General features: G+C 42.1%; 1 protein-coding gene across 4 annotated transcripts in view; it reads right to left on the bottom strand.

Moving 5' to 3' along the window:
• Positions 1-11,007, bottom strand: part of ldb2a (LIM domain binding 2a) — an 83,583-nt gene extending 72,576 nt beyond the window's left edge. For all 4 annotated transcript variants that reach the window (XM_086106130.1, XM_086106131.1, XM_086106128.1 and 1 more), the window contains exon 1: positions 10,675-11,007. In XM_086106130.1, the coding sequence (XP_085962256.1) occupies positions 10,675-10,812 (138 nt within the window). In that variant the 5' untranslated portion in view covers positions 10,813-11,007. The remainder of the gene's footprint in view (positions 1-10,674) is intronic.
• Positions 11,008-12,427: the final 1,420 nt, after the last annotated feature.

The raw sequence follows: 12,427 nt of genomic DNA, 5'->3' as shown, positions 1-12,427 counted from the left end.
ATGACCTTTCCTCCAAAGCTATATTTCGCAATAACAGATGATTGGATATTCAATTCCGTTCGATTTGATGCATTTTAAATCTTTTTAAATCAAAGCCAAAAACGTGTGTTTTTTTTGCTACATGTTATCCTGCTGACTAGTCTTGCTGCTGTTCACATTCACGATAAAGATTTGCTGTTCATGAATGCACAGCTTCTTTCACATCCAGATCCATAGTTATTATAATTCATGTAGAGTTGCCTCCCTAAATAATGGCTTCATCGATTTTACTCCAGACAGAACTAGGTGTCAAAACAGCGCCCCCTCCTGTAAAAAAAACACAACAACAAACTCCGAAGGCTTTTGTCTTCCTGCATGACTTACAGCGTTATTGTGCCTGTGCTGCATATTAATGCCCTCTATGCTAATGGCCTTAGCGCGGCGGAGGTCGCAGCAAGCTCCTCCTCTGAATGCTAATCCTTCAACTCATTTGCATACGCTTAAGTGTCAAATTCGCCCCGTAAATCAACAGCGTCGCATCAAAGCCCCGTTTAAGATTTTCGCGGGTCGTGGTGGGGTCGTGGCGGTCTAAAACGACAGTAATGGGATAGCGGCAGTGGAGGCGGCGTGCGGCAGTCCGGCCGGCAGGTAATAAGTACGGACCGAGGCGGTAATAAGGCGGCGATGAAAACACGGCCGCAGTCATCACAGGGCTGCAAGCGCTTAAGTCGTCGGTGCTGGAAGGTCAATCCCGACAGCAGCGCAACACTTTGGCTTTTTGGTCCGTTTCATTTTCCACGTGAGCTTTTCCAATCGCCGCTTAAGACGACTGAATGTGTCCCACTCCTGAACCGACAACAAAGAAGTTCGTTTTTTAAACTGTCCTTTTGTTTATTTCTTTGGGGGGGGGGGGGGGGGTTGGTGGCTGTTTGAAAAAAAAGCCAATTTCACCGAGTAAAATTTGGGAATCATATCTATCATGAGGGGACCCACAAAAACAGACTCAAGAGGTTATGGTGAAAAGACACAGGAAGTCTGCCATTTGGGTTAGAAGTGGCCATTTCAGTATTGTATTTTGTTTGGAAACTCGAACAACCCCATGATTTTAAAGAATGCAGCCCAGCAAGCCAATTTCACCCTAGCAGTATGAAATGTGATGGACCCAAAAGAACACAGGAAGTTTGCCATTTTGGTTAGAAGTGGCTATTGGTCGGTCAATTTGTTGATTTCAAAATCAAGGATGAATTTTCAACACAGGATCGATGGCCAACCCTCAACTGCAAAACCTTTTAGTTGTCAGCATTCAGGCGGAGCATGGCAGCAAAGTTTGAAGACTTGTCCTAAAACACATCTCCACGAGGTCAGAATGAAAAATGCCTCTTGGGGTATATGCTCTGTCAACAAAATGAGCGTTCCGAATGTTGGTTTGGGAGGGGTTGATGGAAAAACGTAGAACGAACCACACGCGGCAGTGACGCCAGCGATACTTTGTGAGAGGACGCCGTCCTCTAGGGAGCGAAAGTGAGTCTCCTCCAAATGTCAAGTCCTTGAGTGTGAGCGGCAGCCGAGCGCGTTCAAACGCTGGCTCATGAATAAGACAAATGAGGGGGTTTCTATCGGGGAAGGGGGCACGGCAGTCGGGGAGAGGGGGTGATGTGACTTGAGTTGACTTTCATACAAAGTGCCATTGCGCTAAGGTCGGTCACCCTCTACAGTAGGAGATGCTCCAAAGAGCACGGAAGAGCTAAAAAGTGACTTGTTTTGTTTCAGTGGTCTGCTGGAAAGGAAAGAGGGGCCTTACGTTGGGTCATAAATTGAGTGAGAAAAAGAGCAGAACCAACTTTTTGGGTTAATCATTCAAAAAAAAAAAGTTCAAGGACGGTTCGATTTGAAAGAGGAACGATTCGACTCAGTGAGATTAGAATTCTCTTTGATATGGTACGGCTCAGTTCAAGAGGGTGTAATGCAACGACTTTTTTCTTGTCATTTTACTCACATTTAAATGAAGTTGTCAATACAGGTACTGGAAATGTGTCATTTCCTTGATATATATACTGTAGCTCTCCAATCAAAGACGATTCGGTACGTATATTGAAATATTTCAAAGTGGAACAATTCAATTCTGTTCTGTTTGATTTGATGCACTTTTATCTTTTTAAATTAAAAAAGAAATCGTTTCCGGTTCAAGCCGTTTTTTAAGTAGCACCGCAAGCATTTTCAAAAATCTATACTACGTTTATTCACATGAAAATAGAACAATAAAAAAAAAAACATGTTATGTTTTTTTTTTTAATTGACAATTTAATTAAATAGAGTATTAATTTCATTTTCGGCATGGTGTTCGACTGGTTTGCACATCAACCTCACTGGGCAGAAGTGCAGGGTTCGATTCCGGGCCCCAGCCTCCCTGTGTGGAGTTTGATTGTTCTCCCCGGGCCTGCGTGGGTTTTCTCTGGGTACTCTGGTTTCCTCACGCATTCAGAAAACATGCATGGCAGGCTAATGGAACACTCTAAATCAACAGTGTCAGAGCCAAGGCCCAGGGGCCAGAACTGGCCCGCCTTATTATTTTATGTATCCCACGAAAACAAATCAAGCATGGCAACTTCCATGATGCTTGCTGATGTCTGAACCAAAGTTTCAATTGCCATCTGCAATCCATAATAACACAATGAACCCCTGATGACAATAACGTGAACAATGTTCAAACAAGCCATTATTCTTTACTTCTGATTTCAAAGCTAGTTATCCATCAATTCTTTGTGCACTGTGAATGTATTATATGGAGGCGATGAAACATTTATATGGTTTCACAAAATTTAAAGTCATAACGGCCACCCAAGTAAAGCAATGACTGCAATATGGCCCGCGACAAAAATGGGTTTCTCGTCCCTGCTCTAAATCGGTTGTTTGTCTCTGTGTGTCCTGCTGGTAACCAGTTCAGGGCTTAACCCGCCGACAAAGACAACTGGGATAGGTTGCAGCACACCCGCAAACCTCATGAGGATAAGCGGTTCGGATTACGGATGGATGCATTAATTTATTTTTGTTTTATTTAAAAGGACATTTAAAATGAAATAAAATATCCATCCATTTTCTCATCCACTTATCCTCACCAGGGTCGTGGGCATGCTGGAGCCCATATCGGCTGTCTTCCAACACCCGGAACTGATTGAAATAAAATATCATGAATTAAAATATTTTATACAAATAAAAATGTAATCATTTAAATTTAAAAATTGAATTGATAAAGGTGAAAGAAATATTCTGAAGCAAAATATATTATTTTATAGCTTTCAATCAACAATTCAATGAAATGCAACAGATTACAAGAATTTTACTTTATAAATTAGTAGACACCTGCGAGGGAAAATTAAGACTTTATAATTGATTCGATTTTTTTTGTTTTGTTTTTGAGCAGGTTGGCACAGACATCAAATTTTGTATTTGCATTTATACAAAGAGAGAAAAAAAGAAAAAAATGATGTATCATTTATATTATAATAAAGAAATACTCATTTTATTAACATAAAAATATCCGGGAAATTAAAAAAAAAGGATCTTTCGATGTTTTTAAATCAACAATTAAATTAAAAACAAGAGTAATTTTCTTTAAAATAAAATAAATTAAATCAATTAAAATACCCTTATAAAGTTATTTACAAAACACAGCATTATTTTTATGAACATAAACAATTAGGAAAAACAAAAACTGCAAAGCAAAACAATGACAAGAAGAGAGAAAAGAAATATGTGGCCCACACAACATTACGGAGCAAATAATGCGAAGCAAACTTCTTGAGACATTGCGCTTCAATTCAATTGACAGGCCGTTTATGTGTCGCTGTTTTGGTTAGCAACAGATGTCAAATATCCTCATCAGATAACGCGTATGTCACTGTTGAAACGTTAACATCAATTAAGTGAATTAATTGAGCCACTGAGAACTAGAGTGGGCTTACTCCATTTTGACGGAAGTGAAGGTTTCATCCCAAATTTGAAATCTGAGGCGGCAGTCCATGATTACACTCGGCAATTTCTTTTAAACGTGGGTGCCAGTGTATCTGCATGTTAGTATAAGTGAGTGTCGTTTGTTTTTAATGGATTTATAGAAAGATTCGGATTTGTCATGCTGGCCTGGCCACGGGCAGCAGAGTAAAACCAAGTCATCACCTTAACACAGATTGGATGGATTTGACGAAGGTTTGGACTTGGACCAGTATTGCATGACAAACTTTTAATGTCAGCCATAAAACTTGTAATCAGTATCTTACAAAAGGGGCAAAAACAAAGTTAGCCCACTATTGATCCCAGTGGGAGGTTTTATTTTAGGGAGACGTTTCTTGGTCGCAAGTGGATGACACACTGGGTGGGACACTAGATGGATGGTCACTATTTGAAGAAAGCCTATTCAAAAAAACAGAGCTATATGTTGGGAAATACGCTGGTTTGAAAACGACCAATTGTCACGCGATAGGATGAGTCAGGAGACACACTTTCATTTATTCATTTTCAATGACGCCATTTAGACACATTTTCTTTCTGCAGGAAATCTGGCCGACAATTTTGTGGATCGAACCAGGCGCGTCTCAATTCTCCAAAAAATATCATATCGATAGAAGAGGGACATTAAAATCACCGGAATTCGAGGAAGGAATCATCCATCCATCCATTTACTGAACCGCTCATATCCTCACCAGGATCGCGGGGCGTGCTGGAGCCTATCCCAGCCATCTTCGGGCAGTAGGCGGGGGACACCCTGAACCGGTTGCCAGCGAATCGCAGGGCACACACAGACGAACAACCATGCGCGCTCACACTAACACCTAGGGACAATTTAGAGTGTTCAATCAGACTGCGATGCGTGTTTTTGGAATGTGGGAGGACACCGGAGTACCCGGAGAAAACCCACGCAGGCCCGGAGACAACATACAAACTCCACACAGGGAGGCCGGAGCTGGACTTGAACCCGATACCTCTGCACTGTGCAGTCGACGCACTAAGCACTGGACCGCCGGGCCGCCCAGGAAGGAATCACATTTAAACAATTTGGTCGGTTGGTGACCAAAAGCAATGAATGAATGAATAAAGAAAAACGAATGGTTGTTTCAACAAAACATATGCACTTTTTAGGAAGAGCTCTGCAGTCAAATGAAAGTGAGGAGACTTAAGTGTTCTGCCTCTGGCTGTGAAAAGTGTCAATGAAATGCCTCAAGCCAGGCTTCAACTCACACTTATCGCAACCACATTGAGCCAAGTTCAACTTGATTAACTTTGCTGCGTGCACACATGCATTTCTGTTCCGCAGTGATTCCCGATACGAGTTACGGTAAAATAAATTCCAGGACCACGTGACTTGAAAACATAGATCCCCATTAAAATGAATGAAAGTGACAATCGGTTCTAGCACCCCAGCCTCTTGTCCCTCTTCAAAACACACAATAATAGCCGATTGAAATAGAATGGAAGGACTCAAAACAGTTTGTGCATAATTAATTGGTTGCAGTTCTTTCTGGTGTGTGGCCGCCGGACGACAGTACGATACAGTCACGCGGACGGATATAAAGAGGATTGTCATGATCCTGTTCTTGTGTGTCTCCAGCAGGTGGCAGATGAGGGCCTTCCCTTCAGTGTGCACACCGGCTGCCAAGCATCGCTAGCCCTGTATTTAAGGACCGACAAGCTGGCAGCTGCTGCTGCTGCTTGTCGGGTTGTTGAGCTTGTTGCTGCTCGTGCTCAAGTGTTGTTTTTCTAGACCTCTCGAGCTTGTCATAGAGGTTCTTGTTACCCTTGTGCCACGTTTTGTCAGTATAGTCCTTGTTTAGTCGTTTGATCTTGTCATTTGTCGTTTGTTTTCTCCGTGTTCTGTTACCTTGCCTTTTGCAAACGCCTTTTGTCGATTCCTCGTCTTTTCCTGGACCCTTGTGACCAGCGTTTTCCGTTTATGACTTTGTCGGTTTTGCGTTTTTGATAATAAACATTTTTGTTCTCGCATTTTGTCTGTCTTCATTTCTGGGACATTAAACATTATTTGTTTCGTTTCAAACCTGACAAGAATTTTCACAACTACTGTCAGTGACCCCGTAACTGCACAGCGCATAACGACTACATGCCTGTGACCATTGTAACATCACCTGTCCACCTGTTGCTGCATCCTTCTAATAACCAACAAGGTTCCTGTATTTTAATTTTGTCCAAAAAGAAGGCGTGAAAGGGAAATAAAATGCATGCAACTATGGCAGTGTTCAATTGAACCTGAAGGGGGCGCTGCATATACAGATGTAACACCTTAATTTGAGTCAGGAAAAACACTGGTAGCGTCTATGAACGGAGGTCATTTTACTTCAAAGGCCTTTATTGGGGGAGGTATTTATTTTTCAGCCATCAATGAAGCCTTTATGACAGGTGTCAATCAAAATTTTAAAAATCAGCATTATTATCTTTGGAAAGGTGGAATTTTACACACATCTCATGTGATTTGTCCACCCACAAAGCGTGTTTTACGGCGTATGTGTATGCTAGGTTGGCGGGGAGGGGAGGGGGGAGTCTAGCGGGTGAGGGGGAGGGTGGTTGGCGGGAGGCTTGGACAGAGCGCTCGGCGATATGTATGAATAATGCATCACGCGGCTACACCGCACCGCCTCGCTCGGCTTTAAGTTCCTCTTAAGGGGAAAGAGAAAAAAAAAGTCGCCATCTGCAAGCTGCTGCTTGCTTGGCTTTAAAATCGAGTTTACAAAAAAAAAAATATCCACACAAATATCCTCTGATTACAACTTTAATATTGAAAGTAACCCCAAATCAAGCCACACGAGTCAAATGTTTTCATTGTTTTTCTTTGGGCAGCAACCATACACTAACTTTAACAACACATTAATGTACATTTATTCTTCATTGGATCCGTAAAAACAAATAGCAGCCAAATTGTATCGATAAGCTACACTGAAGGCACCACCGGTAATGACTGAAGGGTGCATGAAAAGTGTTGTCCTGTGTGAGGGCTGGCATTTGGTTTCAAAGAAGCCCAATATACATGAAACATGCGGTTTTGTATGTAAATACATGCAAATGAATACACTGCATGTGGAGAATGTGTCTTTTAATTGCACATTGTGCTAAGAAATATATTCTTTCATACTTGAATGGAGTCTTAGTAATTCAGATGCAAGACGACTCATTCGGTTACTTGAACGCATCATACGCATCCTCTTATAAATTGCGGCTGTGACTGTATCAAATCTTAGGATTCTTGCACAAAACTGCAGCTTGAAACATGATTCTCAAAGTGTGTGTACCGCAAGTGGTACCTGGGCTCCCTCTAGTGGTACACAAAGGCATCACTGAATTAAATATTCAAACTATGCATAATGATAACAAAATAAAGAATCCAGTAAGTACATTTACGACACGCTATTTGAAATACATTTGCGTATACCAGTAATTATTTTGGAATGTTTGTTTTTCAATTATTTATTTAATAATTGAAAAACCAAACCAAAGCAACCAAACCTGCCTGAAAATCTTGAAATGAAACAAGATTCATCTTGAATTAAGTGAACTGGGCCCTTGAACGCATCATGGAGTTACAACGTTGCATTCAACGTTCGCTAAAACTCAAGATTGCTGCACACAACTCTGCCTTCCGATATGAACCTACATGAAAGTTCTCGCAATAATTGGATTGGATACCACTTTATTGTCAAATGTGTCAAATGACAAAAACATCTGAAATTTCTTCCCTCTCAACATAAAACAAGAAACAAGAGGATACGCTGCGGTTGTCCGCGCCGCCATCAAAAGAAAAGTTAGCACAAAAATAAACAACATAGTGTGGGAAAATTACTGAAGTAAAAGTTAATAAGCTAAATTATTGTACACTAGAAAACTTCACAGGAAAATTTGCAAAAAACAACTTTTCAAATGACAGTCCAAAATCTTCACGAAGATGCTTCACAAGCGACCTTTCACCTAACTCGGGTGTGCGGTATCATCCTCGAATTGACTACGCCCACCCATCACCTTCCCTCCTTCCCATAAAACAATAAAGGTGGAATTAAAAATGTGAAATTACAGCCTGATTGCCAGAGTCAATTACACACGAATAGAATAAAATAACCATTTACGCAGTTTTAAAAAAAAGCATATTCTCACAACTTCATAAAAGAGAGAAATTAGTATGCGGTTAAGCTTGAATGTAATTTGGAACACTTTGAACTCAGCATTTCTGCCCTAAAATCAGAGGATGCAGATAGACAAACAAACAAACAAATAAATAAATAATAAAACCGTCACTTCCACACATGAAAAGGAGATGTCTTATAAAAAGCTTCATAAATGAGGAAGCAGCACACTACTATACATCGAGAGTGGCATCAGAGCACAAGCAAAACCAGTCTCCATCCCTCAAAAAAGTGACTTGTCACCGTCATCCATGTGCGACCTTGTGACAAACTGATGAAGGCATCATTTGGACCGATGAAACCAGAAACAAGGGCTTTCTGTCTTAAAACAGAAGAGAAAAGATGTTACACGAGGAAACAAGTAGAAGTGTAACGAGTAATAAATCTGGGCTGAGTGTCCAAACTGATTGCGAGAACCTAATTCGGAGACATCTGGGCACTTGAACGCATCATTTCAGCCGCAGATTGCTGCCTTTCACTTTGGAAACACAACCAGTCATTTACAGTTTTTCAAAAGCTTAACTCTTTCAAAAGCCTTAATGCAGTGGTTCTCAATTATTTTTTTGTCATGCCCCCCAAGGAAGAGGAAAACATCTCGCGCCTCCCCCCGCACGACGATAAATAGTATCATTTGTCTTTAAAATTGTTATAAGTACACCTTTGCATAACACTGTATCCTTATTAACGTATCAGAGAATAAAAAAAGAAAGAAATACAGACCAACTTTATGAACCAGCCTACAACAAAGAATAGCTTTAGTAACTGGAACAGAAAAGATTTAAAGTGCATCTGAAATTCAAAATAACATTGAATCCTTAATTTAACAATAAATATTTTTTAACTGACCATGTCAAACCATACGATACTGAAAAATAAAATCACTAACTCAATAACTAATAATGCATTCAAACTAATCACCAACATGATCTCAGGAGCACAACATTAAAAAAAAATTACCAGCAAAACAAAAATATATAAAGAAGGTCCGCTTCTTTTTTTTTTTTTTAATCAAAGATGATGTCTGGATTAATGGCTACAATGAGCACGTTTTGCAATGCACAGCTTTTCGAAGCGAGGTTTGAAGCAGGACACAGGAACTCTCGGCTCCTGCTCAATGTGTAGCCGGTACCTGTATTTCAGTTTACTGCAGTAGCAGTCACAAACCATCATGATTGTTGGCAATATTCGGCATGTTTTCGCTGAAAAAAACCTCAAGCAGATTATCAGCATGATTGCGGTGTAATGTCTTGAAGTGACGCCTTAATTTATTTGGCTTCATGCTGTCCGCTACCAAAAGTTTTAGACGCAGTAAGCCCATCGATCTTTACTCGTCTGCCACCGCAGTCACATTGAAGCCAAGCGCTACATACGCCTCGTCAAATTTCCTCCCTGAGAATGCTCCCTGCGCAAACTCTCCCAATGAGAGCGCCACTGCCCCCTAACGTAGTGGAGGTGCAACTGCACGTTATTTTAGGACAGTAAAAAAATTCAAAAGCATATTCCCCGAGGTCAAACGGGCCCCCCTTGGGGCGCGCCCCACTATTTGAGAAACACTGCCTTAATGTGAAAAACTACTTTTACTGAATACGTGTGCAGAACTGAGTGTGCGTCCATACGAAACAAATATTCATGAAAATTTCTTTTCACCCAATTCAAGTGCATCTAGAATCAAACTGGGAGTGGGAACGCAGAATTTCTCCCCCTATCAAACTAGAAACTCAAGATTACTGCCTTTAAATGTGAAAATGCAAAATGGGCTCCGAAGTCAACTGCTAACTTGGGAATTCTTTTCACACTTTTTTAAAAGCTGCTGTTTGCGAAAGAAAAGGTGAGTGGTTTTGGTACAGAGTCCAAACTCGACAAAAAATATATAAGAATAACATTCCTTTAAAGTTTTTTTTCCCCAACTACTTCAGGTGAATCCGATTCCCCGGCATGAAACTATCAACTCGGTATTGGTGCCTTCAAATACCAAAGACAGAATGATTTCTGCGGAAAACACTGAATGCACACTTTTTAAAAAGCTGAATTATTTTCGACAACTTCCTAAATGGGAAAAGTAGAACCTGTACTGCAGGTCATTTAGATGGAGAGCCCATACATGTCAAATCTTCAATGAATTGCAAGTGTTTTTCACCTAATCCAGGTGCGCCGTCATCTAATTGGTTACATGGACGCATCCGCTCTCCCAAGCCCATGAAAGGGGGAGTTTTCCCCCCGAAAATATGAGAATATATCAAAATTCAGCCGCTGAATTCTTAGGGCAAACTTCAAAAAATGAGGCAAACTAGTAACAGCTACCTACGCCTTCTTACATCTACGCAATGGAGAAATTCAGGTGAAGCCAACTCATTAGGTCAACTAATTGGGTACGTGAACGTAGCACGAAGCACCCCCGCGTCACACTTGAACATCGCGCTTTGACTCCTCCATCTCCGGACCTCCACAGGCCACCGGTCTCCCTTGCAACACCAAGCCGCGCATATAGCTCTCTGGCCGGGCACGCCGGCTCACTCACCTCGGTGCGCGTCTGGAGCCGCTTGTTCATCTCATAGATCCGGTACTCGGGCTGCACCATGTAGTGCGAGTGTCTCCGGTAGAAGGGTCCGAAGGGGGACGAGTAGAAGGGGTCGTGGTTGGGGTTGGGGTTGGACATGGTCGGTTCGGTGCTTCGGTTTGGTGGAAGGGGGTTAGGGGGTAAGGGGAGGGGGGGAACTGGCGCGATCTCAGCACGCGGCGGACAAGCACATGGAGGCTGGCGGGCGGGCGGGCGCTCCTCTGCAGGGACCCCCGGCGTCAAGCGGCAGCCGCGCGGTCGAGGCTGAGCGGCACTCTGCAACTTGGCCGGGCTGTTCGCGCGAGGAAGAGAAGGGGAGAGGAGGAGAAGGAGGAGGAAGACAGCGAGGGGGGAGGGGGCAGATGTGGAGAAGTGTGCGGAGTTGGAGGAGGCGGGGTGGTGGGGGGGGGGGGGGGGGTCGTTTCCTGCAAAGAACCCCCCCCCCCACCCCCCGACCCTTTCCAAAATCTGAGATTTCCTCTTGACTTTTGCACTCCTGCAAAGTTCACGTGTGCCTTTTTTTGGGTGGGGGAGGGGGGCGAAAACTTCATGACCTGTCGTTTCTTGACTCACCTGCAGATGGGGGAGGCGACTGCCAAGAAATATATTGCAATTTGTGTCTAGTGCAGTGCTTCTCGATTATTTTCTGTGACCCCCGGAAAAAGAACATATTTCGCACCCCCACAACTATAAATAGTGTCAATTGAATGTTTTTTTTTTCTATCAGCACACCTCTGCATAACATCGTATCCTTATTAACATTCAAGCAAACAAAAACAAAGATATAATTCTGCTGAATAACTTTCTTAACATTGTTTACAGCAACCTTTTTGAGCCAAGGCACATTTTTTAAGTTTGAAAATTCACACGGCACACCGTCAAACAAAATTGTTACACAAAAGATGATACATGTCAATCTAATACGACAGTATTTGCTATTAGAAAAGATCATTTATTTGTTCTTTCTGCCACTATAGGTTGCCGGCATTGATAGACGGACAAATATGCATTGTTTGATATTAATAAATCATTTTCTCACCAATTCAGTGAAATGTGATTATGTCCCGCGGCAAACCGTTAGAGCCCTCACGGCACATGAATGTGCCTCGGCACACTAGTTGGGAATCACTGGTTTACAGTATACTCCTTATACACACAATGAGAGCACCACAGCCACCAACTGTGGTGGATGTGCAATTACACTTTCTTCGAGTAGAGCAGAAAATAAATTTCCCTTGCAATATAATGAGCGACTGTCATTGGGGATTCCATTGGTTCTCCTGCTTTGGTTAGCAACAAGGCTCAAATGGACTTCTGGAGCCATATCTGAACAACAGTCTTGTGGTTGTTGTGAAGTGTCTATTTGAGGGAGATGTTTTCCATGTGGGCTCTGAAATTCATTTGACAGGCTGTTTGTGACCTGAAAGGAGCTGTGGTTTGGGTTAGCAACAGGCTTGAAATATACAGTATAATAATAATAATAATAATAGATTTTATTTATAAGCGCCTTTCAAGACACCCAAGGACACTTTACAATAACAAAAAACACAAAACAATACGGGTTGAGCAGCGGCAGCCAAAACGCGCCAGCGTTCACTCAACCCAAAAGTCAGAAACAAGGGAGGGACAGGGGGAGAAAAAAAACCCCACGCTACTCTTTAATGTCCGTCTAAACAATTTTGTCGCAGGTGTCTATTTGAGGGAGGCATGAAAT

This window comes from Hippocampus guttulatus, chromosome 2, assembly GCF_054856545.1.
Source record: "Hippocampus guttulatus isolate MCC_2025c chromosome 2, RoL_Hgut_1.0, whole genome shotgun sequence".
In the NCBI taxonomy this organism is placed as follows: Eukaryota; Metazoa; Chordata; class Actinopteri; order Syngnathiformes; family Syngnathidae; genus Hippocampus; species Hippocampus guttulatus.
This window is presented reverse-complemented; position numbering and strand designations above follow the sequence as displayed.